This window comes from Saimiri boliviensis, chromosome 14, assembly GCF_048565385.1.
Source record: "Saimiri boliviensis isolate mSaiBol1 chromosome 14, mSaiBol1.pri, whole genome shotgun sequence".
Taxonomy (NCBI): Eukaryota; Metazoa; Chordata; class Mammalia; order Primates; family Cebidae; genus Saimiri; species Saimiri boliviensis.
Genome location: NC_133462.1, coordinates 50,500,040 through 50,526,331, shown reverse-complemented (window position 1 = coordinate 50,526,331; position 26,292 = coordinate 50,500,040). Strand labels below are relative to the sequence as shown.

Here is a 26,292-nt window from a genome sequence, read left to right as displayed (position 1 = left end):
CGAGAAACCAGCTGAGTGTGAGGACATAGTAAGTGTTCAGTAAGTGACAGTGGTGGTTATTGCAGAGTTTTGAATGAAGGAGCTGCCTTAGAATCAGGAGAACTGTGCCTCAGTTTTCATTCTGCCCCACCTCCCTGTGTCATCCTAGGCAGGCCACATTTCCTCCTTGGTCTCAGGGGCTTGGAGCAGGTGCCCTCTTAGGCCCCCACAGCCTGATAAGCTATGGGGCCTGAGAACGGGCGTCGTGGAGGATGAGACGTGTGAGGGCAGCAAAGAGTGCTGTGTGTCCAGCAGAGGGCCCTGCCCGGGCCGTGGCCGGAGGCTGGGAGGGAGGGCGGGTGATGCCAGACGCCTGACTGGAGGCGGACCCAGCCGGCCAGCTGCCTCTCTGGAGCCCAGCTCTTGGGCCCCTGCACTCACCTGCTCTTCCCGGGGTGGCTGCCTCCTGCTCGTCCAGCCATGTGGTGGCCGTGGCCCCTGGCTGTCTCTCTTGCTGTGATTTTGGCTGTGGGGCCAAGCAGGGTCTCTGGGGGTACCCCCCTGCACCTGGGGAGGCACAGAGCCGAGACCCAGGAACAGCAGAGCCGATCCAAGAGGGGCACTGAGGATGAGGAGGGCAAGGGCGTGCAGCAGTATGTGCCTCAGGAGTGGGCAGAGTACCCCCGGCCCATTCACCCTGCTGGCCTGCAGCCCACCAAGCCCTTGGTGGCCACCAGCCCTAACCCCGACAAGGATGGGGGCACTCCAGGCAGCGGGCAGGAGCTGAGGGGCAATCTGACGGGGGCACCAGGGCGGAGGCTGCAGATCCAGAACCCCCTATATCCAGTGACCGAGAGCTCCTACAGTGCCTATGCCGTCATGCTCCTGGCACTGGTGGTGTTTGCAGTGGGCATCGTGGGCAATCTGTCGGTCATGTGCATCGTGTGGCACAGCTACTACCTGAAGAGCGCCTGGAACTCCATCCTCGCCAGCCTGGCCCTCTGGGATTTTCTGGTCCTTTTTTTCTGCCTCCCTATTGTCATCTTCAACGAGATCACCAAGCAGAGGCTACTGGGTGATGTTTCCTGTCGGGCCGTGCCCTTCATGGAGGTGAGTGTATGTTCCGCTTGAGCTCAGCTGGGAGGCTGCCATCCAGGGAAGGGGTTCAAAGTCTCCATCAGGCCCTTGAAAGTGGAATTTCTGGGTGTGCAAAACCCCAGAGCTTGGAGCTCTGACTTGCTTTTCCCGTATCTTGGAGAAAGAGACAAATACAGTATTGGTTTCTGGTTGCTCTCGGAACTAAGCGGGCCAGGGTGACTGGAGGGTGTGTGTGGCCCCTGAGTTCCAGCCCCAGCTTGATCTCCTGCTGTGGGAGCAACCTCGAGACAGGTCTCTCCCACTTTCTCCAGACCCAAAGCTGCCCTCCCTTTCCTCAGCCCTCCTCCCCTGCCCCACCCGAGACCGACCGAGATCCTGCTGTGCTTTTTGCAACTCCTCTTCCTCCCTCTGTACCCCCTGCCGCTTCGCTGCTCCTCAGTCTCCTGCCTCCCGAAGGAGTGCTTGAAAGGAGATCCAGATTTCCCACACAGCCCTCTGGATCAAGTCAGCATCCACTCCCCGAGAATACAAGAAGCAGAAGCAAAAGACCCCTCTGTTCTTCCCTCCCTGCTGGGATTCTCATTGTCACCGTTGTCATCTCCACCAGGAACCTCCTAGATCCTCTCTGAAAGGGAATACCTGGTTCTGGGCACTGGAGCTAGTAGGGGGCTCGAATCTCAGCTCTGCCACCGACATACTGGGCATCACTGGGCAGGTTGCATTACCTCTCCAATTTCATTTCCCAACCTGGGGGGTAATCCAGACGGTCCTTCCAGCTGGCCTGTACCGCAGTTCTAAAGTATATCACAATGCCCTCACTTCTGGGAGCTTCCACGATAAGTCCATGTATGTTAAAGGATATGTAGCACATAGAGAGACAACTTAAAACGCTGCAGAAACATACCCATATGTGCATTTAAGCAAGACACAGCAAGGCCACTCTCTAAGACAAAATAAGCAAACAGTCTTTCAAATTTTGTCTGCATGGAGGGTATTGGAGTGACTGTGACCTCCCTGTGAAGCTGGTGTTCCTTTGGGAATGCTGCTGTATAACAAGGGGGACTTGCCTGGCTGGAGAAGGGCTCAGGATCAGGCAGACGGACACAGGTCCTCTTCCAAGGTCTGTCCCCACCTCACCGTGTATCAAAGATGATGTCATAGTTGGACGGACTCTGAGTCTCAGCAGTGGGTATAGTCCTTTCCTGTCCTTGACAACCCAGGGAGACTGACAGTGGTCCAAAGGTACTCCACCCTGAAGGAAGACCCTGCAGCTGGAGACAGCCTTTGTGTCTTAGTTACCGTCTTGTGCTCACGCCCCAGGTGAGCTGTGCGTGCTTAGATGCAGGACCCTGAAATTGAACAGACTAGATTAGAAACTGGGTTTTCTCCATCACTAGCTGCGTGATTTCGTAAATTACTTTAACTGCCTAAATCTCAATTTCCTCTTCTGTAAATTGGGGATAATAACAATAATAATAATAGCTATCTGGATGTCTGGATGAATTCTTTTCTTTTCTTTTTTTTTTTTTTTTTTTTCAGGCTGAGTTTTGCTCTTGTTGCCCAGGCTGGGGTGCAATGGCGCAATCTCGGCTCACCGCAACCTCCACCTCCTGGGTTCAGGCAATTCTCCTGCCTCAGCCTCCTGAGTAGCTGGGATTACAGGCACGCGCCACCATGCCCAGCTAATTTTTTGTGTTTTTAGTAGAGACGGGGCTTCACCATGTTGACCAGGATGGTCTCGATCTCTCGACCTCATGATCCACCCACCTCGGCCTCCCAAAGTGTTGGGATTACAGGCGTGAGCCACCGCGCCCAGCCTTCTGGATGAATTCTTAAGGGATTAAATGGGTAATGTCTATAAAGTGCTTAGAATTAAAATCAGTAAAGCCAGGCACGGTGGCTCACGCCTGTAATCCTAGCACTTTGGGAAGCTGAGGTGGGTGGATCACCTGAGGTCAGGAGTTCAAGACCAGCTGGCCATCATGGTGAAACCCCATCTTTAAAAAAAATAAATAGAAGAGCTGGGCGCGGTGGCTCACACCTGTAATTCCAGCACTTTGGGAGGCCGAGGTGGGTGGATCACGAGGTCAAGAGTTCAAGACCGCCGGGCACGGTGGCTCAAGCCTGTAATCCCAGCACTTTGGGAGGCCGAGGCGGGTGGATCACGAGGTCAAGAGATCGAGACCATCCTGGTCAACATGGTGAAACCCCGTCTCTACTACAAAAATACAAAAAATTAGCTGGGCATGGTGGCATGTGCCTGTAATCCCAGCTACTCAGGAGGCTGAGGCAGGAGAATTGCCTGAACCCAGGAGGCGGAGGTTAGGGTGAGCCGAGATCGCGCCATTGCACTCCAGCCTGGGTAACAAGAGTGAAACTCCGTCTCAATAAATAAATAAATAAATAAATAAATAATTAAAATCAGTAGATGATTTTTATTTGGGCATGGTATAGAAGAGAAGCAGAAAAGGACAGACACATACGACCTCTTGCTTGCATGTGGCTGGCAGGTCAATGAACACACCTGGCCCTGCCTGACTGTGGGTCCCAACATATATAATATGTCCTCCTGGGCCAGCCCCTCCATACCTTCCTGAGGACAGAGATGATCCTTAGGCTGCAGAGTGGATCCTTCCAGGCTGGGTGATAGGATGGGAGGAGGGAGACAACACTCTTTCTTTTTTTGAGATGGAGTCTCACTCTGCTACTGAGGCTGGAATGCAGGGGTGTGATCTCAGCTCACTGCAACCCCCACCTCCCAGGTTCAAACAGTCCTCCCACCTCAACCTCCCAAGTAGCTGCGACCACAGCATGCGCTATCATGCCTGGCTAACTTTTATATTTTTGGTAGAGACAGGGCTTCACTATGTTGCCCAGGCTTGTCGCCAACCCCTGGGCTCAAGCAATCAGCCTGTCTTGGCCTCCCAAAGTGCTGGGATTACAGGTGTGAGCCACCACGCCCAGCAACACTCTTTTATAGGGAGGATCTCAGGATGGTGCTGAGGAGGGAGCAGGAGAAGGCAGCTTGGAATAAAACTTGAGATATTTTTGAGATGTAAAAGAGAAGAAGAAGGCTAGGCATAGTGGCTCATGCCTGTAATCCCAGCACTTTGGAGTCCAAGGTGGGAGGATCGTGAGGTCAGGAGATAGAGGCCATCCTGGCCAACATGGTGAAACTCTGTTTCTACTAAAAGTACAAAAATTAGCTGGCATGGTGGTGCACACCTGTGGTCCCAGCTACTCAGGAGAATCTCTTGAACCTGGGAGGCAAGGTTGCAGTGAGCCGAGATCACAGCACTACACTCCAGCCTTGGTGACAGAGCGAGACTCTGTCTCAAAAAAAAAAAAAAAAAAAAAAAAAAAAAAGGAGAGAGAATGGTGTTTTTACCCAAGCCTGAAGGCTATGCCTCCGCAGGCCTGGGCTCGTCTGCCAAGAGAGGGGGTTGGGGTTCTCACAAAGGACACTTAGTGGCTCTACTAAAAGCCGGGGATTGTGTTCCCGCAGCCAGAAGAGGGAAGAATTTGGACAGGAGGGGGAGCTGAGCACAATCCCTGAGTGTGGCCGGCAGCGTCGACGGCCCGGAGGGTCTCCTCTTCCTTCCTGCTCTTTGGCACTCTCCTCCCCTGCCGCGCAGGCTGCTTCCTCTTGGCTCAAGGGGTGGTTTTCCTTGTGCTTGATGAATAGTGTTCGAGCATGGTGGGCACAGGCTGCTCGGAGGGGGGCTGCTTCCCCACACAGACAGGCCCTGGGCTTCTCTGGACAGGGCCAGGAGCAGGAGTGTGCGTGTGCGTGTGTGTGTGTGTGTGTGTGTGTGTGTGTGTGTGTATGTGTGCGCATGCGCGTGCGGACACATGTGCCAGCCATGTTCCCCAAGACCATTCACTCCATCCATGCACATAATGGGGTGCAGGAAGTGAAAGGAGCTGCAAAGATCCAGAACTTCTATGTCTTTGTCTTGGTTATTCCTTGGGGATGATTCCAAAGCCTGTCAGAGAGCATCAGGGTCTGTGGGAGCCAGGCCATTCATCCCCCAGCCAGAGGTGAAGAGCAAGGGGGACAGAGGCAGGCGTGTGCGCGAACCTCAGCTCCGCCATTCATCAGCAGCGTGGTCCTGGGCAAGTCACTGTTCCTGCCTGAGCCTGAGTTTCAACTGTAAGGTGGTTGATTGGGAATGTGATGACATGTAAGGTGCCTGACCCATAGGAAATGCTCATTAAATGGAGCTGTAACTGTTTTCCTTTCTGCCTGCCCTCCTTCCTTCCTTCCTTCCCTCCCTCCCTCCCTCCTTCCTTCCTTCTCTCCCTCCCTCCCTCTTTCCCTCCCTCCTTCCTTCCTTTCTTCTCTCCCTCCCTCCCTCCCTCTTTCCCTCCCTCCCTCCTTCCTTCCTTCTCTCCCTCCCTCCCTCTTTCCCTCCCTCCTTCCTTCCTTCCTTCTCTCCCTCCCTCCCTCTTTCCCTCCCTTCCTCCTTCATTCCTTCCTTTCCTCCCTCCCCCCCTCCTTCCTTCCTTTCCTCCCTCCCGCCCTCCTTCCCTCCCTCCTTCCTTCTTTCCTTCCTTCGTTCCTTTTTCCTTCCACAGGGTCTCGTTCTGTCACCCAGGCTGGAGTGCAGTGTCGTGATCTCTGCTCACTGCAGCCTCGACCCCCTGGGCTCAAGCCATCCTCCTACCTCAGCCTCCTGAGTAGTTGGGACCACAGCCATACATCAGCATGACAGGCTATTTTTTTGTATTTTTAATAGAGGCTGGGTTCCATCGTGTTGCCCAGGCTGGCCTCAAACTCCTGGGCTCAAATGATCTGCCAGCCTTGGCCTCTCAAAGTGCTGGGATTACAGACGTGAGCCACCTTGCATGGCCCATTATCATAATTTCTGTGCTTATCGCTCAGTTCATGGTCTCACTGAGCCAGAAGCCAGGTGTCCTTCCTTGTCCCCATAGGTTTTGACCAAGTGCTTCTCTCTTCCTCCGCATCCTTGCCCACAGGTCTCCTCTCTGGGAGTCACGACCTTCAGTCTCTGTGCCCTGGGCATTGACCGCTTCCACGTGGCCACCAGCACCCTGCCCAAAGTGAGGCCCATCGAGCGGTGCCAATCCATCCTGGCCAAGCTGGCCGTCATCTGGGTGGGCTCCATGACGCTGGCCGTGCCCGAGCTCCTGCTGTGGCAGCTGGCACAGGAGCCTGCCCCCACCATAGGCACCCTGGACTCGTGCATCATGAAACCCTCAGCCAGCCTGCCCGAGTCCCTGTACTCACTGGTGATGACCTACCAGAACGCCCGCATGTGGTGGTATTTTGGCTGCTACTTCTGCCTGCCCATCCTCTTCACGGTCACCTGTCAGCTGGTGACGTGGCGGGTGCGAAGCCCTCCAGGGAGGAAGCCAGAGTGCAGGGCCAGCAAGCACGAGCAGTGTGAGAGCCAGCTCAACAGCACCGTGGTGGGCCTGACCGTGGTCTACGCCTTCTGCACCCTCCCGGAGAACGTCTGCAACATCGTGGTGGCCTACCTCTCCCCCGAGCTGACCCGCCAGACCCTGGACCTCCTGGGCCTCATCAACCAGTTCTCCGCCTTCTTCAAGGGCGCCATCACCCCGGTGCTGCTCCTCTGCGTCTGCAGGCCGCTGGGCCAGGCCTTCCTGGACTGCTGCTGCTGCTGCTGCTGCGAGGAGTGTGCTGCGGCTCCGGAGGCCTCGGACGGCAAGCTCAAGACCGAGGTGTCCGCCTCCATCTACTTCCACAAGCCCAGGGAGTCACCGCCGCTCCTGCCCCTGGGCACGCCTTGCTGAGGCCTCAGCAGGGCTGGGGCGGGAGGGAGGGGGCCGCCCCGCCCGCGTCTGCTGTTCTTTCCCCATAGATCTTACCTTGCTGCCTGCCTTGCTGTCTAGAGATGGACTTGGTTCTTCTTGTCGAGGTTTGGGGGTGTCAAAGCCCCTCCCCACACGGGGCCTTGGCTGTCCCTTGCGGGGCCTTCCAACCCCGTCCTTTCCACTGGTGGGCGGTGATGCTTCTAGGTCCTTAGAACTGCCCAGAAACTCTGAGTCCCAGCAGCTGGGAGCCAGAAACGTTGCCTGCCCTCCCTTGGGTCCAGCCTCTCCTCCCTCTGTCCGCGTTGGAGCCTGACCATATTTTAGATGTGCCCTCCTCACGCATCATCTTCCTACCCCCAACCTGGGGCCCGTTCTTGAAATGGGGGCTCCTTGGGGGCCAGCCCAATGTGGCTCAGCACACTCTTCTTTTTTTTTTTTTGGAGACGGAGTCTTGATCTGTCGCCCAGGCTGGAGTGCAGTGGCCGGATCTCAGCTCGCTACAACATCCACCACCTCCTGGGTTCAAGCAATTCTCTCGCCTCAGCCTCTCAAATAGCTGAGATTACGGGTGTGCATTACCATGCCCAGCTAATTTTTGGATTTGTAGAAGAGACAAGGTTTCACCGTGTTGGCCAGACAGGTGTTGAACTCCTGACCTTGAGTGATCCTCCTGCCTTGGCCTCCCAAAGTGCTGGGATTGGAAGTGTGAGCCACCGCTCCTGGCCTCAGCACACTCTTCTCTGGACCGGATCTGTTCCAGCCCTGGACACCTCCTCCTACTGGCGCCTTCTTTTCTTCCGGAGGGTTTTTCTCTCCTTCCTCGTTTCTTTCTTTTTTTTTTTTTTTTGAGACAGAGTCTTACTCTGTCACCAGGCACTAGACTGGAGTGCAGTGGCACAATCTTGTCTCACCGCAACCTCCACCTCCTGGGTTCAAGCAATTCTCTTGCCTCAGCCTCCCAAGTAGCTGGGATTACAGGCGCGCGCCGCCACGCCCAGCTAATTTTTTGTATTTTTAGTAGAGATGGGGTTTCACCATGTTGGCCAGGATGGTCTCGATCTCTTGACCTTGTGATCCGCCGGCCTCGGCCTCCCAAAGTGCTGGGATTACAGGCTTGAGCCACCGCGCCCGGCCCCCTCCTCATTTCTTTGGGATCCCCTGGTTGCCCTGTCCCAACCCCCTGGTTAGGTGCTTTCCCATAGGAGGCCCTTCTTGAGAAACAATAAACTAGGTCGAGCTACCCCTCTGCCCATCCACTTTCTTGTGCCACATCCTGGTAGGGCCCACATGCACTGGGCCTTCCTGGCCTGGCAGTGCCTTGGGGAATTTCTCCTGACCTGGCCTGTCTGTGACTGATGTTCAGCACAGCCTTGTGGCCCTGGGGACTCCAAGGGTTTTATGGCTTTTGAGGGACAGAGAGGATGGAGGGCTTGGGGAGCCGGGAGGCCTAAGTTCTCACCCTGGCCTAAACCGCATGGTCCCTGGGAAGTCAAAAGCCTGCAAAGTATCTCCTCTGGAGCCCTCATCTCTGCTGTGCCCTCTCTCCACAAAGCCCCCCTTGGAGGGAGTCCAGTGGTCTTCCCTCTGTGAGCTCCAGGGCTTCCCAGCCTTTGTCACTCTGAGAACTGCTCTTGTTCAGTTTCTTAGAACGGACTGTTTTGCCTGTAGACCGCCCAGCTGCCTGCCCTGGCCTGCCCCCGCCCAGCCCCCACCGGGCCCCCACCGGGCCCCCACCGGGCCCCCACTGCACCACCCTTCCCTGCAGAGCTCCCGCCATCCCCAGCAGACCCTTGATGCAGCTCCGCCTGCTGGGTCTGGCCCTTGAAGTCCCACTTACTTCCCCCAGCCTCACCTCTGGGCCCTTCCAGAGGGCACCCTTAGCTTTGTGGGTCCCTGAGAAGCTGTCACAGCATCAACCAGAAGTGATGCCTCAGCCAGGCCACCGATCGTGCCCTACCTGGGAGCTCAGCTTTCCTCAGAACCACCGCCCCTGTCTGAAGCTCACTCCTGGGTCCCACCAGACTTCTGCCCACCAGGCCCACCTCCAGCATCTACACGGGGCCTCAGGAAGGGTCCCTGGAGCCCAGGGACAGGGAGGGGTGGGGGTTCCGAGCACCTGGGGCTCCATTCTCCTCTGTCCACCCACCCACACCCCTTGGCCTCAGCCTGCCCTGTACCCAAGCTTCCCTCCCCCTCTCCTGGGGATCTTAACAGCCTTGTTCTCTCTCCCTGGCACCCACCCCCAGGGCGGGTGACGCTGCCAAGAGAGAGGGAGGCCGTTGCTAGGTGATGGCGCTGCCATGCGCACAGCCTTTGTGCTGGGGAGTGACACCCACCCATTTCTCAGCAGACCTGTTGCCACGGTGACTGAAGCCCCCAGCTCTGTCGGTAGAGACTTCAGATGGGTGGGGGAGCAGGTTGGAGAGGGGACCAAAGGCGGGCCTGCTGCGCTGAAGCTCCTGGGGACAGTTTCCTCCAGGTTTCCCCAACACCGTCTCCACCCACCCACCCCCTGGCCCGGAGGCACCACCAGCTTCATAAGGGATGCAGGAAGGGGCTGGGTGAACTGAGGTGAAGTCCAGGACAGGGGGAGAGAAGGCAGGGGAGGCAGACCCCTCAGCATCCTGTTTAGGGGGCCTCGTCCACAAAGGATGTCCTCCGCCTCTCCCTCCTGGAGCTGGTTGGCCGGCTCAGAGAGGAAGGGGCAGAGATGGTGGCTCCAAGGCTCTGCCTCCGCCGCCTCCCAGGCCTGCCAACGTGGATGGCTTGCAGAATCACTCAGCAGGCCAGCGGCCTTGGGAAAGAAGCCACTGTCCCGGCAGCCTGGGCCAGCTGGGGGAACAATGTGGGGTTTGTTGCTTAGGGGTCTCAGGCTTGGGGGGCAGGGTTGGCACATGGTGGGCAATGGACTTGAGCTGGGATGCTCTGACGTGCCGCTGACATGCTCACCCAAGGCAGACTTCAGACCAGCCCTCAGTCCCTGATGCCAGGTTACAGGGGCGAGGGGAGCCCGAATCTACTGGGTCCCTCTCCCTGCTCCACTTGCGAGTCACCTTTTCAGCGCCTGTCCTGTAAGCGGCGTGCAATTTACTTAAACGCAGTCTTAGCTTCCTCATCTGTAAAATGGGAATAATCTGTCCTTCACAGAGGATTATGGTCATTTAATGAGACAAGATACATCAAGCACCTGAACCTTTTTTCTTCCTCTCCTTTGGGAATTCAATTACTTTTTTTTTTTGAAATGGAGTTTCACTCTGTTGTCCAGGCTGGAGTGCAGTGGTGCGATCTCAGCTCACTGCAACCTCTGCCTCCCAGGTTCAAGAGATTCTTCTGCCTCAGCCTCCTGAGTAGCTGGGATTATAGGCATGTGCCACATGTCTGACTAATTTTTGTATTTTTAGTAGAGACAGGGTTTCACCAAGTTGGTCAGGCTGGTGACCATGTTGGTCAGGCTGGTCTCGAACTCCTGACCTCATTATGCGCCTGCCTTGGCCTCCCAAAGTGCTGGGATTACAGGCATGAGCTACTATGCCCAGCAAGGAATTTGATTCTCTAGTGTTATGGAGCAGGCTTGGCCAGACGATTTTTTTTTTTTTTTTTAAGACAGTCTCACTCTATCACCAAGCTGGAGTGCAGTGGCGTGATCTTGGCTCACTGCAACCTCTGCCTCCTGGGTTCAAGCGATTCTCCTGCCTCAGCCTCCTGAGTAGCTGGAAGTACAGTAGCTGGATAATGGTACGCACCACCATCCCCAGCTAATTTTTTTGTATGTTTAGTAGAGACAAGGTTTTACCATGTTGGCTAGGATGGTCTCAATCAAAGTGCTGGGATTACAGCATGAGCCACCACGCCCAGCCGGCCAGGGGATTCTTAAACGCAGCCAGGTTTCAGCATCAAAGGGCCCCAAACATGACAATTTGCTTATACTCATGATCTGTTCCCCGTTCAACTTTAATAGTTTTTTTTTTTTTTTTTTTTTTTTTTTTGAGACGGAGTTTCGCTCTTGTTACCCAGGCTGGAGTGCAATGGCGCGTTCTCGGCTCACCGCAACCTCCGCCTCCTGGGCTCAGGCAATTCTCCTGCCTCAGCCTCCTAAGTAGCTGGGATTACAGGCATGCACCACCACGCCCAGCTAGTTTTTTTTTGTATTTTTAGTAGAGACGGGGTTTCACCATGTTGACCAGGATGGTCTCGATCTTTCGACCTCGTGATCCACCCGCCTCGGCCTCCCAAAGTGCTGGGATTACAGGCTTGAGCCACCGCGCCCGGCCAATAGTTTTTTTTTTAAAGAGTTGAGAGGTCTCACTATGTTGCCCAGGCTAGCTTTGAACTCCTGGGCTCAAACAGTCCTGCCTCAGCCTCCTGTGTAGCTGGGATTACAGGTTTTTGTACCACCATGCCTGGTTGAACACATTTTTTAATTTTTATTTTTGAGACAGGGTCTCACTCTGTCACTCAAGCTGAGTGCTGTGGTGCGATCACAGCACATTGCAGCCTCTACTTCTTGGGTTCAAACGATTCTCCTGCCTCAGCTTCCTGAGTAGCTGGGACTACAAGGCATGCATTGCCACACCTGGATAATTTTTGATTATTTGTAGAGATAGGGCCTCACTATGTTGTCCAGGCTGGTCTTGAACTCTGGGATTCAAGTGATTCACCTACCTCGGCCTCCCAAAATGGTGGGATTACATGCATGAGCCACTGCACCCAGCCCCTGGACAAATTTTTTTTTTTTTTTTTTTAATTAAAAAAAATTCCTGGCCGGGCGTGGTGGCTCAAGCCTGTAATCCCAGCACTTTGGGAGGCCGAGGTGGGTGGATCACGAGGTCGAGAGATCGAGACCATCCTGGTCAACATGGTGAAACCCCGTCTCTACTAAAAATACTAAAAATTAGCTGGGCATGGTGGCGCGTGCCTATAATCCCAGCTACTCAGGAGGCTGAGGCAGGAGAATTGCCTGAACCCAGGAGGCGGAGGTTGCGGTGAGCCGAGATCGCACCATTGCACTCCAGCCTAGGTAACGAGGGAAATTCCGTCTCAAAAAAAAAAAAAAAAAAAAAAATTCCTTGTCTGTGGTGGAAAAAGGACGAAACTGAAAGGGGAAAGGAGTGGAAAGGAAAAGACAGAAGAATGGGAAAGCAAGAAAGAGAGACTGCTCACCAAAACAGCCGGTGGTGTGCATCTGTGGGCTGGTCTGACAACCCCAGGCCAGTAGGTAGATCTCTTCATGGAGGGAGCACCAGAACAAGGACAGGGGTTTGGTCTCCCGTAAGAGTTCCCCCGTCCCAGGCTTTGGCACCAAATGTTTAAAACGTGCGCTTTGAATGAAGAGACCCCCTAAATAGGTTTTGTGTGAGCAACATGGCTATTTACCTGGGTGCAGGTGGGCTAAGTCCAAAAAGAATATGACCAAATTCTTTAAGTCATATTGGCCCCTGCTGCCTTCAGGCACTGTGGAAGGATGATACTCACTCGCTTCCTGGTAACCAGCTCTCTTTTTTTTTTTTTTTTGAGATGGAGTTTCGCTCTTGTTACCCAGCCTGGAGTGCAATGGCACGATCTCGGCTCACCACAACCTCCGCCTCCTGGGTTCAGGCAATTCTCCTGCCTCAGCCTCCTGAGTAGCTGGGATTACAGGCATGCACCACCATGCCCAGCTAATTTTTAGTATTTTTAGTAGAGACGGGGTTTCACCTTGTTGACCAAGGTTGGTCTCGATCTCTTGACCTTGTGATCCACCCGCCTCTGCCTCCCAAAGTGCTGGGATTACAGGCTTGAGCCACCGCGCCCGGCCTAACCAGCTCTCTTATCTCAAACCTCAACCCTCAGGAAGGATAACAGGACCTGAGAAGGGCAGCTCAGCCTAGAAACAGCCCCAGAGGAGTGAGATTGCTGGTCCTCTCCGGGGATCCCAGGCCCAGGGCAAACCTAGCTGCGTTTGCAGCCAGGAGACGGCAGGCAACAGAGCCCAGGCCCCCCTTCAACCTCCTTAGCCAGGAGGGTATGTCCCATTTCCTTTGGAGTTGGGAGGCACCCTGGAATCACTTAGCTTCAGATGCCAAATTCCATCCATTCTTTCCTCCAACTCTGCGGCAGTGGGGAACCGCCTTTACAGGCAGGGCGCTGCTCTGGCAGTTCTGATGGCCGCCTCCAGGAGGAAGCCCTGGGCACCAATGAAGGTGAAGGGCTGGGGGCGCCCAGAACTGGGAGTCAAGATCCCCAATCTCAGGACTAAGGGACAAACAATTCCGCTCCTTTTTTCCTGCAGTGAGAAGAGCTGGGGTGTTCTGCAGGGCCTGCTCTGTTTTCCAGGGTGAAGGAGAGGCCGAGGGAGGTGGAGCGGGAGGAGGTGGGGCTTACTGTGAAACTGGGTCAAGATGGCCTCGGCAGGGCTACCAGGCTCTGAGGCAGCAGCTGTGGGCAGTGCCAAGGGAGGACCAGCTCTGATGGTAAGGTCGGGGGAGGACTCAGATCCGGCAGAGGAGTGAGAGCAGGGCTCCTACTAGGAAACGCACAGCATTGGCACTGAGAGGCAGCAAAGGCGGTGAGGATCCCCCAGGCTCTGTGGGCCCAGCCCTACCCCTGGAGCACAGTTAACTGGTTCTGGGGTAGGGACTGGCGGCCGGAGGGACAGGGTTCTGGTTCTGGCCCAACCCTGGCTGCCGGTGAGATCCAGGGCCTGGGAAAGAGGGGCTGAGGCTTGAACTGGGTGTAAGAAGAGTGCAGCTTAGTTCCCATACGAAACAGCATCCAGCCTGTGTCACTGCCTCCTGACCCAGCCCTGGGCAGTTCCCTCAGCAGAGCTCTGCAGCCCCACGTGGCAGCTGCTGGCTCAAAGCTGGGACTACACGGAAATCTGAAGAGAATGAGAAGGAGGCAGTGGGAGAGCCCGACGCACGTGTGGGAGGCGGTTTGTGCAGGCCATTGTGCTCCAGGGCGGGCACGTGCTCATGCCCCATGGCTCTGTTGGTCACCAACGTGCGGGGGTGTGCTGGTGGCCCTGTGGGCCCGCCGGGCAACCCATGCCAACTGCAGAAAAGTAATTGGCACCATACACCCCCCCAACAAAATTGGTCATTTATTTTTGTTCTTGTCATTGTTATTAGGAGGCAAAAAAATGTACAGTTACAAGAATCATTTTCCAAACAGAGGTTAAATATGAGCTGAAAAGTGTAAAAAAGGAAGAGGAACATCACTTTACAAATCATTAAATTAAACAAATAAACAAACAGAACCCAAAGAACCAACCCCCCATGCTGAGTTCTCTCCTTGTGCAACTCTGCAAAATGAGAACAGAAAATGAAGCGGGCCGTGGAGGTGGGGGCCCTGGGGAGGGGCGGGAGCTGGGAGCCAGGGACAGGCAGGAGGGGGCTGCTGGGGCATGGACGCTGGCTTTCTGCCCCGTGTGCCTGGTGGTCTCTGGTACCTGGTTGTACCTGGTGGCCCGACCCAGGCTGGGGGTTGAGGGGAGGGGCCTCTGGAGGCCCCTGCCAGCCTGTAGCATTCAAGCACTGCCGGGACAAGCCAGATTGGGCGGTGGAAACACATGGGACGAGGGGCAGCCACCAGTACCCAGGCTGGTACCTGCCCCAGGTGCCAGCCTCTACCTCTCCTGATCTGAACTTGCCCCAAGTACACCTGCGTCTCCCTCCTTCCTCCAGACTGCCCCCTCCCAGATCCTGAAAGGCCCCTGCAGCATCAAATGGTTGATTTTAGTCTTTGCTTAAATTAAAAAATTAAAATATATATACATATATATACTGTACACACAGGACAATAACAGAGAGTGTTGGAAAGGGAGGTACAGGAGCGGCCGGGGAAGAGCCAGGGGCGGGGCTGTGGCCCAGGGCAGCAGGGAGGGCGGCAGGGCTGGGCGAAGGGACAAAGGTGAGGGGAAGGGTGAGAAGTTAGGGGGCCAGAATAGGGGGCAATTTATTTTACAATAAAAACAGGAGTTGAAACCTCAGCAGAACAGGACTCTGGGGTCCCCAGAGGGCCCGCCTCACACTGGATGAGGAGGGGTGGGCTTAGGGGGACGGAGGGGGTGGGCGGGGAGCTCGGCTTCAGGTTTAGATGACGACGGTCCCTGGTCTGAGGGAGAAGGGCTGCGGTCTCAGCTTCTCCGCGACTTTGAGTGTTGAATAAGCCACTGTAGGGTGATGTCTGGGGGGAGAAGAGAAGGGCTTATAAAGCCTGCAAGCGCTGGCCAGGCTGGGGCAGCAGCGAGGCCCAAGAAACCAAACGTAAAGGTATCAGAAGTCCAGAGGTGCCAGAGCAGTGGCGCACACCTGGAGTCGCAGCTATGTGGGACGCTCAGGTGGGAGGATCGCTTGAACCCAGGAGTGGAGTTGGAGGCTGCAGTGAGCTCTGATGGCGCCACTGAACTCCAGCCTGGGTGACGGAGTGAGACCCTTTCTCAAAAACAAACAAACAAGAAGTCCAGAGCTGCCAAGCACCACACAGCTCTGAACGGTGGTGGCGGGACCCGGCGCCGGGAAAGAGACAGAGCCACAGCATGTCAGAGCCAGCAGGGGCCTGAGAATCACCTCGTCCAACTCTGGAATCTTAGAAGTGAGGGAAAGCCCAGAGCGGGGATGGATTTGCCCAAGATCACACAACCGCTTGGGTAGGAGCGGGACAGTGCTCAGAATCTGGGCTGCCCGGCTGCCTTTTCTATCCGAGAGCCACAGAGCTTGGACTTAAAGGAAAGTGTGGAGCCAAAACTTTGACAGCCACGAAAACGCCCAGTAAGACCTCTCCCCTCTCCCTTTGCCCAACCCCACGCACCAATGTTGTCTTTTTCTTTGCAGGAGATGGAGTAGCAGCAGATCTCTCGGTCCTGGATGGCAGACAGATTCCTGGGGGAAACCAGAGCAGAGTTGGCTGAAGCTACGATCGTCCAGGGGGTCTGGGGCTAGGGGACAGCAGGGCCTCTTTCTTACTCAAGAAACTGCAACAGGGAGGGTGAGGTCCTGAAAAGGTGGGCTCTGCTGCCACCGTGTGGCCAACCCTGAGAACAGCAGCAAGCCTAAGCTGTCAGTCTGGCAGTTGGGGAATTGGGACAGCAGAAAGTAATATATTAAGAGCCACCCAACTCACATTTTCTCAATCAGCTCCTTCTCATCCAGTGCTCCTGGGAGGTCTCGCTTGTTACCCAGGACTAAGACCTACAAAGAAGGGAGGGTGAGGATGAGGTCTAGGGCAGCCGTGCCCAGGTTGTCTGGGTGGTGAGCTGGCCTCCTGAGTCCCGTTTCCTCTGTGTCCCCCACCCAGGCTGAAGAGCAGTGGCAAGATCTCAGCTCACTGCAACCTCCACCTCCCAGGTTCAAGCAATTCTCTGCCTTAGCCTCCTGAGTAGCTGGGATTACAGGCACCTGCCATAATCCCAGGGGTTTCACCATCTTGGCCAGGCTGGTCTTGAACTGCTGACCTTGTGATCCATCCACCTCAGCCTCCCAAAGAGCTTACAGGCATGAGCCATCACGCCCGGCCGCCATGCCTGATTTTTGCCTGCCCCCAGGGACTTCCCAGCCGGTCTTCCTCCCCATCCCGCTCCCTCAGGTCTGCTGACCGGGATGCCCTGCAGCTGAGGTTTGTCCAGTAGGTTGTGAAGCTCGTTCTTAGATGCCTCAATCTTTTCCTGGTCAGCAGCATCCACCATGTACCTGGAGACAAAGGCAGGGTGGGGACAAGCATGTTGACACCACAGGCTGAGGTGGTGCAAGGAAGAGAAGGAGCTGCTGCTTAGAGGTGAGAGCATCTGTGGCAGCTTGTTACCTTGGGACCCATGGGCTACCTTGCCTGGCTCAAGGCAGGTACTCTGTGGATGTTTCTGTCTATTGGAGCGAGCAGCTGCAGGGATTCCTGGGGCCTGCCGTCAGCTTCCAAGTGCTACTCTGGGGAAGCCGTTACTCATGTGGAAAAGCGTGGGCCCTTTGGGATTAGCCGTAAGTCCCTCTCAAAGTGACCCACTTACGTTTTCATGGAAAGACTAAATAAGGTTAGAGTGAAAAAAAGCAAAGGAAAATCCAGAATATTTCATTTAGCAAGATACTTTTTGTTATCAGGTTACAAAGTAACTTACTGTTTTTTCTGAAGAATCTATTGTTTGAGCATATATATATATATATATATATATATAATAAATTATTATTATTTTGAGGCAGAGTCTCACTCCGTCACCCAGGTTGGAGTGCAATGGGACGATCTCAGCTCACTGAAACCTCTGCCTCCAGGGTTCAAGTGATTCTCCTGCCTCAGTCTCCTGAGTAGCTGGGATTATAGGCACTCACCACCACCCCTGGCTAATTTTTGTATTTTTAGTAGAGATGGGGGTCAGGCTGGTTTTGAACTCCTGACCTCGTGATCTACCTGCCTTGGCCTCCTAAAGTGCTGAGATTACAGGTATGAGCCACCACGCCCGGCCTCTTATTATTAGTTTTTGAGGCAAGTTCTCACTCTGTCACCCAGGCTGAAGTGCAGTGGTGGGATTACAGCTCACTGTAGCCTCGACTTCCTGGACTCAAGAGATCCTCCCACTTCAGTTGTCTGAGTAGCTGGGACTACAGGTGCGTGCCGCCGGGCCCAGCTAATTTTTGTACTTTTGTAGAGATAAGGTTTTGCCATGTTACCCAGGTTGGTTTTGAACTCCTGACCTCAAGTGATCTGCTTGCCTTGGCCTCCCACAATGCCCCACCATTTTTCAATGTTTAAAATTTATTTTATTTTTTTAAAGACAGGCTCTTGCTATGTTGCCTAGGCTGGCCTTAAACTCCTGGGCTCAAGCAATCCTCCTGCCTCAGCCTCCCACGTAGCTAGGACTACAGGTGTGTGGCATCATGCTCAGCCAAAAAGTGTTATTTTTAAAAAGCAAGAGAATGAGACATTTAAACCACACAAAATTCAAGACAGTGGTGACTTTGGGTTGGGGGAGTCAATGAAGAGGATGCACAGGTGCATCTGGCTGGTTGATAGTCTGCTTCTTAGATTGGGTAGTGAGTGCCCAGGGCAACTGTCCACTAAGAAACAAGCGGCATGCAAAATAAAGGCAGGCCAGGCACCGACACTGTGCCACGAACCGAGGATCACGTCTAACACAGCCCTGCGCCTCTGAGATCCTCGAAGGAAGCAGGGCTGGGGGAGCCAGGTCAGGCTGGAGACCGACGCCGCCTCCCACGTACTTACACGATGGCGCTGACTCCTCGGCAGTAGCGTTCCCACATGCTGCGGAAGCGCGGCTGTCCCCCAATGTCCCAGAGCTGAGCAATAAGAGGGTGACATAGCCTCAGCAGTAGGCAGGCCACCACAATCTGTCTTGGGTCCCAAATGTCCCCTCCTATCCAGCCCTACTCGCCTCTGCCTCCCCTCCCCCGCTTTCTCTCCAGTTCTCCCCTGGAAAGAGAGTTCCCAGCTCTCTTTTCCCAGCCCCTCAGCAGGGAGACCCTGGCCTCTGCCCTCCTGTAGCTCACTCCTCCCAGGGGCCTTGGCTGCCCTCCCCAACACACACACAGTCCTCTGCACCCTCCCACCCCCGCCCAGTCTCCGGGCTCTCACCTTGATGGTCACATTCCCTTTGGTGATTTTGCGCATGTTGAAACCCACAGTGGGGATCATGTCCTCGTTGAACTGTCCTGACTGGAAAGAAGACTCAGAATGGGAAATGGTGCAAAAATCCACAGGCCCCAGCTGCGGACCAGGAGGCTGCGAGAACCGTGCGGATGCCAGGCCAGAGCTTCCCAGACTTCCCTCCGTGGGATACTCTTGCATGTCCCTTGCTTTCAGGTAGGACGGACCGTAGCCAACCTATTGTCCCACCTCCACCTGGGGATGCCCTGAGAAGAGCCTGCTTTTATCGGTCTCCACCTCTGCCTAGATGGGGGAACATTCTTCCTCAAGTCTAACCTACGTTGCTCTGTAGTAACTGATGCCACTTTCTCTCCAGTGGAGAGGAAGAAGAAATTGTACGGTCTTTTAGGCTGACCGATGGTGCCATGGACGCTATGACGACCCCCGTGACCCTCACGTACACCTCTGGAGGGCCTTCCAGAATTAGAAAACCCGAGGTAACTGGAAGATCCTGAAAAGCCCAAAAATCAACCCCTGCGGTGCCTAACTAACTTGAGACATTCTTCTGTTGTTTGTTTGTTTGTTTGTTTGTTTGTTTGTTTTGAGATGGAGTTTCGTTCTTGTTACCCAGGCTGGAGTGCAATGGCGTGATCTTGGCTCACTGCAACCTCCGCCTCCTGGGTTCAGGCAATTCTCCTGCCTCAGCCTCCTGAGTAGCTGGGATTACGGGCACGCGCCACCATGCCCAACTAATTTTTGTATTTTTAGTAGAGACGGGGTTTCACCATGTTGACCAGGATGGTCTCGATCTCTTGACCTCGTGATCCACCTGCCTTGGCCTCCCAAAGTGCTGGGATTACAGGCTTGAGCCACCGCACCCGGCACTCTTGTTGTTTCTTATTCCGGCCCCAATTGATAAGGCCATTGGACTTTGTAACTGACCTTGGTCAACCTCGTGACTCCAGAACCTACGACCCCCTCCTAGCTTGCAAAAAACCACCCTAAACTGTAACTTCTGTAACTTTCCACTGCTTACCCCGGCCTACAAAACCAAGTCCTATCCCACCGCCCTCCTCTGACTCTCTTTTAGGACTCAGCCCACCCACAGCCGGGTGAATAACAGCCAGGTTGCTCACACAAAGCCTTTTTGGGGCGGCGGGTGGGGGGGGTCTCTTCATTCAGAGAGCGTGTTTTAACAGAAATTACCTCCCAGGAAGAGAACTCCAAGTCGTGTTCTAATAGTTAAGGAGGATCTCAAAGAAAGCAGAGGTATTTTCTTTTTTTTTTTTTTTGAGACGGAGTTTCACTCTTGTTACCCAGGCTGGAGTGCAATGGCGCGATCTCGGCTCACCGCAACCTCCGCCTCCTGGGTTCAGGCAATTCTCCTGCCTCAGCCTCCTGAGTAGCTGGGATTACAGGCACGCGCCACCACGCCCAGCTAATTTTTTTGTATTTTTAGTACAGATGGGGTTTCACCATGTTGACCAGGATGGTCTCGATCTCTTGACCTCGTGATCCACCTGCCTCGGCCTCCCAAAGTGCTGGGATTACAGGCTTGAGCCACCAAGCCCGGCTAGAAAGCAGAGGTATTTTCAAACTAAAAAATCAACTTCTGGGGGCAGAGTAATTGGCCATCCCTCAAAATGGCCAATTTTGAGGGATGCCAAGCAATTTCTGGATTCTCCACGGTTTGGTTTACTTGTACCGCACTGCGATTGTGGAGAAGGATAACCCACACTCTATATTGCCTGCTTACTTATGTACGTGTCTTCTCACTAGAAGGAACACTTCCCGGGGAGTCTATAGTAACAGCATTAGTAAATGTTTGCTGAATACGGTGGGGGGGGCCTGACTGTAATTCCATCCCCCAAAACCCATTCTATACTGTCTCTAAGATTTCTGGATTCTTCTAAATGAGCTACAGGCTTCAAATGAGACCAGACCCAACCCCTCCCAGTTCCTATCTCCATGTTCACAGGGAGGACAGTTCTGCTTATCCCCTGGAAGCAGGCTAAAGAGATGGGGCTCACTCAGCTTTGAACCTGAGGGTGACAGCCCTGTTCCTTTGTTGTTGTTGTTGTTGTTGTTGTTTGAGACAGAGTCTCGCTCTGTCGCCCAGGCTGGAGTGCAATGGGGCGATCTCGACTCACTGCAGATTCCATCTCCCGAGCTCAAGCGAGTCTCCTGCTTCAGCCTCCCCAGCAGCTGAGACCACAGGTATGTGCCACCACATAGAAGAAATTGTATGGTCACACAGCCAGCTAATTTTTGCTTTTGTTTTTGTTTTGTTTTTTGAGATGGAGTTTTGCTCTCGTTACCCAGGCTGGAGTGCAATGGCGCGATCTCGGCTCACCACAACCTCCACCTCCTGGGTTCAAGCAATTCTCCTGCCTCAGCCTCCTGAGTAGCTGGGATTACAGGCACGTGCCACCATGCCCAGCTAATTTTTTGTATTTTTAGTAGAGACGGGGTTTCACCATGTTGACCAGGATGGTCTTGATCTCTCGACCTCGTGACCCACCCGCCTCGGCCTCCCAAAGTACTGGGATTACAGGCTTGAGCCATTGTGCCCGGCCCAATTTTTGTATTTTTAGTAGAGACAGGGTTTCAACATATTGGCCAGGATGGTCTCGAATTCCTGATCTGCCTGCCCGGGCCTCCCAAAGTGCGGGGATTACAGGAGTCAGCCATGGTGCCCGGCCAAGCCCTGTTCCTTTACTATCCTCCCCCTACCCTTCTTTTTTGAGATAGAGTCTCACTTTGTCACCTAGGATCGAGTGCAATGGCGCGGTCTTGGCTCACTGTAACCTCCACCTCCTGGGCTCAAGTGATTCTCCCCCCTCAGCCTCCCAAGTAGCTGGGATTATAGGCACCCGCCATCATGCCTGGTTAATTTTTGTATTTTTAGTTGAGATGGGGTTTCACCATGTTGACCAGGCTGGTCTCGAACTCCTGACCTGAGGTGATACACCCACCTTGGCCTCCCAAAGTGCTGGGATTATAGGCAGAGCCACCGTGCCTGGCTACCATGCCTTTTTCTCCCACCAGCTGGCAGGAATACTTTGCCTTGGGTTACATAAAGAGATCAGGGGCTCTGGCCATTAGCCAAGGTGTAGGAGATTATCAACTCCTATTTGGTGCTGCCAAGTCCACATGAAGACCCCTGATGTCCCATCTGAATAGTGCTTTGATTCCCATGTATCTGCAGAAACCACCCATTCATCAGGGCCCTAGGATGATGTAAGAATTGAGTACTCGCCGGGCGCAGTGGCTCAAGCCTGTAATCCCAGCACTTTGGGAGGCCAAGGCGGGTGGATCACAAGGTCAAGAGATCGAGACCATCCCAGTCAACATGGTGAAACCCCGTCTCTACTAAAAATACAAAAATTAGCCGGGCATGGTGGTGTGTGCCTGTAGTCCCAGCTACTCAGGAGGCTGAGGCAGGAGAATTGCCTGAACCCAGGAGGCGGAGGTTGCGGTGAGCCGAGATCGCGCCATTGCACTCCAGCCTGGGTAACAAGAGTGAAACTCTGTCTCAAAAAAAAAAAGAATTGAGTACCCAGAACTGACACCCAGTGACAAGGCAGAGCCGCGATGTCCAACCTGAGGTCCACAGTTGGGCTTCAGAGATCCCCTGAAGCCCCTGAAACTGTACACAATCTGTGTGTGCAAAGTTTTGTTTATATGTACGTTTTTCTGGAGAAAGGGTCTCTAACTTCTCTCAGATATCAGAAAGGTCTGAGAGCCCCCAAAGGTAGGAACCACTGAGGAAGAGGGAGTGGCTTCCCCTGGCTAAGCAGGGAGGCTTAATTGTGCTGTACAGTAATTACCCAGACCCCGGCAGCAGGCTGTAGTCTACCCCATCCCCATCCGTGCTGGTTAAGAACATTGAGTGTGAGGAAGGAGGCCCTGTTCTTGTTTATCACTCATGCCTGGGGGAGCTTGGATAAGAAACTTGAACTTCTCTGGGTCTCAGGGTTTCTGAATGTAAAATTGGGGAGAAGGGTTTCGGTCTCCTAGGAACTGTCACTAAGACTCACAAAGTGCTTGGAAATGGTTTCGATGTAGCACGGGAACCATCACTGCTCTTTGGCAACTAGAAGATCCACAGGCTACCAAGTAAATGAGAAGCCCAGCCTGGCAGAATGTGATGTTAGCAGAGGGGGATGCTAGGAGGGCCTTCAAGGGGCCAGGCTCCCCAGCACCAGTAGGTCCTGCTCAGCTGTGAATCGGAGCTAAGGTGGAATCAGATTATGACTTAATTTCCCTACTAATTCCTCCCTGTCTCACAAGCTCCTCATTTAAGGTTGGAAGTAACCTGAAGTCATGCAGCCCAACCTCTTGTCTCAGACTTGAATCCCTTCTGCCCCATTTCCTCTTCGGTCAGTTCCAAGTCTCAGAAAGTTCTTTATATTGAGTTAAAAATCTGGCCAGGCCTGGTGGCTCACACCTGTAATCCCAGCACTTTGGGAGGCCAACGAGGGTAGATCACCTGAGGTCAGGAGTTCAAGACTAGCCTGGCCAACATGACAAAGCACCATCTCTCCTAAAAATACAAAAATTAGCTGGGTTTGGTGGCATATGCCTATAATCCTAGCTACTTGGGAGGCTGAGGCAGGAGAATCGCTTGAGCCTGGGAGGTGGAGGTTGCAGTAAGCCGAGGTCACACCACTACACTCCAGCCTGGGAGATAGAGCGAGACTCCATCTCAAAAAAAAAAAAAAAAAAAAAAATTCATCATTCCTAGAATGTTCACCCATTGTTCCTAAGTACCCTTGGGCACTCCAAGACTAGTTATTTCCTAGGACAGTCTTTGAGACTTTTAAATATTTGAATACGACCCTGTTGTTTCCCTAGGACAAAACATCTCCCACTTTTCTAGCATCACAACTTTTTCAGAACTCAGATGATGTTTTGGGTTCTTTTTGTTTTTGAGATGGAGTTTCGCTCTTATTGCCCAGGCTGGAGTGCAATGGTGGCACAATCTCAGCTCACTGTAGCCTCCGCCTCCTGAGTTCAAGCGATTCTCCTGCCTCAGTCTCTCAAGTAGCTGGGATTACAGGCAGCCACCGCCACGGCAGGCAAATGTTGGTATTTTTAATAGAGACAGGGTTTCGCCATGTTGGTCAGGCTGGTCTCAAACTCCTAGCCTAAGATGATCCGCCCGCCTTGGCCTCCCAAAGCGCTGGGATTACAGGCGTGAGCTACTGTGCCTGGCCATGTTTTAGGTTCTTAGAAGCATTGTATATAATTTCTTTCCAGTTCACATTAACCTGCTGAGCAGCTAGACACACTAAACTCAATTTCTATTTACAGTCAGACCTCATAGGGTGAGTAGAAAAAACCCAGTGAGGAAAGATCTGAGACAAACAGAGGCCAAATGAACAGGCAAAGGTAATTCAGAAATTCAGTGGTAGGCATGGGAACAGAGCCCAGGGGTCTCAACTGTGGGTTTCTTTCTGGAAGACACTCAACTGTGATTCTATGAGGGGTGGGCAGGAATGGCAGTTCGGCAGTCCCAGAGGATCTGAAAACGCTGGAGGGTCCAGGACACTGGAATTCCAACTGCAGCCCATACGGGGTGGTTTTCTTTGGGAAGCCTCTTTAAAGAGGAGAATTTAGCTTGTCTGCTCTTGTAGAATGTACCAGCAGAAGTGGCAAATTTAACATAAAAAAGGGGAACATGTGGGCTGGAGATGGGGGACTTTTCCTGTACATCACAGAAACTCTTGTCTGTGGCAGGGGAATTTGGGACTCTTAGGTTTTCTTTCTGGCCTGCTATAGTCTCCAACTCTCTGGATATGATGCTGGTCTACAGGGGCCCTCCTGTCAAAGGCTCAACTGCAGACCCAGAAAGTGAACCCCCTGGGTACCTGTGGGTCCCTGTCTCAGAGCACAGTGTAATAACACCCCGGGGAACAATAAGATACCTAGGCCCCGCTGCCTTTCCTCGACCTAAACGCCTAGAAGCCGAGCCACCTAGACCTGCAGAGTCAGGTGGGAGTCCAGGTGTTGTGTGCCTGCTCTGGCAACCCAAGAGCCATAGTCAATGCCAAGTTTAACCAGAGGGTCTCTGACCTCAAGGGCAGAGCCTGGGCAGACAGAGCCCAGGTGCACTAGCTTCGAAAACCATTGTGCCAAAACTGCAGCATTGGCCTGAAGACCCTGCCCTGTTAGGCCAGGAGCCAGGAGACGCTGGGTGGAGGAAGGGCAGAGGTCATTGGCAGAGCATGTTTGGGAAAGGAAGCCAGTGCTCAATCGTACAACCATGGGGTGCCTGCCCCTGGAGCCCTCCATCTGCCTTCATGCCTCAGGTCCAGTGAAGTGACGTCCCCTGCCTTCTGAGGTGCTAAGACCTGTCTAGAGGCCCATCTTCTGCAAGGCAGGGCAACCACACGGACAGCTGGGGGTACCTGGGCTCGCCGACACAGCCCTCTGCTGACCTCTCTTATCAGTATCTGGTTACTATCTGGCCAACTCACAGTTGTTGGCAACCTCAGCTTTGGGACTGGGGCCCGGTCCCTGGACAACCCCAGCCCCTATCCCATGCTTCTTCGACCCGCAAGCCCTGTCTAGGCTGGCTCTGACAGGCAGGCCGCAGCCATTACCGCAGCCTCGGCTCACACCCATGGAGCTCATCTTCCCCTTTTTTTGAGAGAGATTTTAACTCCTTCCCCACCACTCGCCTGGCACTGAAAGACTTTTACAATCACCCACTTCAGTGTTGACTACCCACAGCCCTTCGAGCCACTCTCCCCGGGCCCCAGCGGGCAGTGCCCCTGCACCCCATCATCTCTTGTCGGGAGCACCTTCTCCCGCAACTTCCGAGCAGGACGGAGTCTCCAAACTCCCGTTACCATGCCATCCTCCCTGGACCCCCAATAGACACTGCGGGTCGGGGAGAGGTTGGGGAGGAGTCTGGGCTGCAGCCAGGGGCCTCAGCTGACTCCTCTACCCCCGGGGATACCTCCCCTCCCCCTCAACAGGCCAGGGGCTTCCTCTTCCGGCAAGGATGGGTTAAGCCCTCTGGGTGGGGCTGAGCTTGCCCGGGACCCCTTCCCAAGCCACTCGGCGGTGCCTACCCCTGACCCTCTGCCCGCGGGACGGAAAGGCCCGGGCAGTTTCGCCCCGTCATGCCCCCGTGCGCGGGGGCTGGAGGGGGCCCGAGGGGGCCCGCCTCAGCCGGCGGCTGGTCCCTCCTGCCTCGAGAGCCCCTCGGTGCCGCCTGCCCCGTGGCACCGGCCCTGTCTGTTCGCCCCCCTCCCCCTGCCCCCAGCCGTGCAGTACCCGCCCGAGTGGGAGAGCGGGTCGCGCGCCGCCGGGTCCCCCACGGCACGGGCCGTACTAGGCCCCAAGCGCTCGGGGCCGGCTCCTCCCCCGCCCGGCGCCCGGCCGTGCCCGGCCATGCCAGGCGGCGACCCCGGCTCAGCAGGGCGCGGCGCGGGCGGAGACAGGCCCGACGCGCAGCCCGAGCCCGGGAACCCCGCGCCCGGCGCCCTCGTACCGCGATCACGTTGACGAAGGTGGTCTTGCCCGAGTACTGAAGCCCGACCAGCGTGAGCTCCATCTCCTCCTTCCAGAACAGGGCCTTGAACCAGTCCAGCAGCTTGTTGAACAAAGCGATCATGGTCGCTGCCGCCGGCCCCGCCCGGTGCCGGGTCCCCGCCGCCCCTCGCTGCCCTCGCGCTGCGGCCCGGAGCGGCCCCTCCCCAGTACGTCCCGGGTCCCGCGGCTCGGTGCGGGCGGAGGCTGGAGCGCGGCGGCGGACGACTCGCGGCCCCGGAATCGGCTCGCTGATGGGTGTGGCTTCAGCGCCCTCCTCCGCCGCCGCCGCCGCCCTCCCGCGCG

General features: G+C 54.7%; 3 protein-coding genes across 3 annotated transcripts; 2 read left to right on the top strand and 1 right to left on the bottom strand.

The window, feature by feature from the left end:
• Positions 1-362: 362 nt before the first annotated feature.
• GPR37L1 (G protein-coupled receptor 37 like 1) lies at positions 363-6,858 on the top strand. The gene is made up of 2 exons (XM_003938283.4): positions 363-1,089; positions 6,058-6,858. The coding sequence occupies exons 1-2, from the start codon at positions 460-462 to the stop codon at positions 6,856-6,858; spliced, it is 1,431 nt and encodes a 476-aa protein (XP_003938332.1). The 5' UTR covers positions 363-459.
• A 426-nt stretch (positions 6,859-7,284) lies between these two features.
• On the top strand, positions 7,285-8,120 carry LOC141581157 (zinc finger protein ENSP00000375192-like). The gene is made up of 2 exons (XM_074385705.1): positions 7,285-7,725; positions 8,007-8,120. Exons 1-2 carry the CDS (start codon positions 7,285-7,287, stop codon positions 8,079-8,081), a joined length of 516 nt encoding a protein of 171 aa, XP_074241806.1. The 3' UTR covers positions 8,082-8,120.
• A 5,818-nt stretch (positions 8,121-13,938) lies between these two features.
• Positions 13,939-26,287, bottom strand: ARL8A (ARF like GTPase 8A). Its single transcript, XM_039465977.2, has 7 exons — positions 25,949-26,287; positions 18,433-18,513; positions 18,064-18,137; positions 16,451-16,544; positions 15,979-16,046; positions 15,667-15,737; positions 13,939-15,042 (listed from the first exon to the last, which is right to left on the bottom strand). Exons 1-7 carry the CDS (start codon positions 26,069-26,071, stop codon positions 14,993-14,995), a joined length of 561 nt encoding a protein of 186 aa, XP_039321911.1. The 5' UTR covers positions 26,072-26,287; the 3' UTR covers positions 13,939-14,992.
• Between the last annotated feature and the right edge of the window lie 5 nt (positions 26,288-26,292).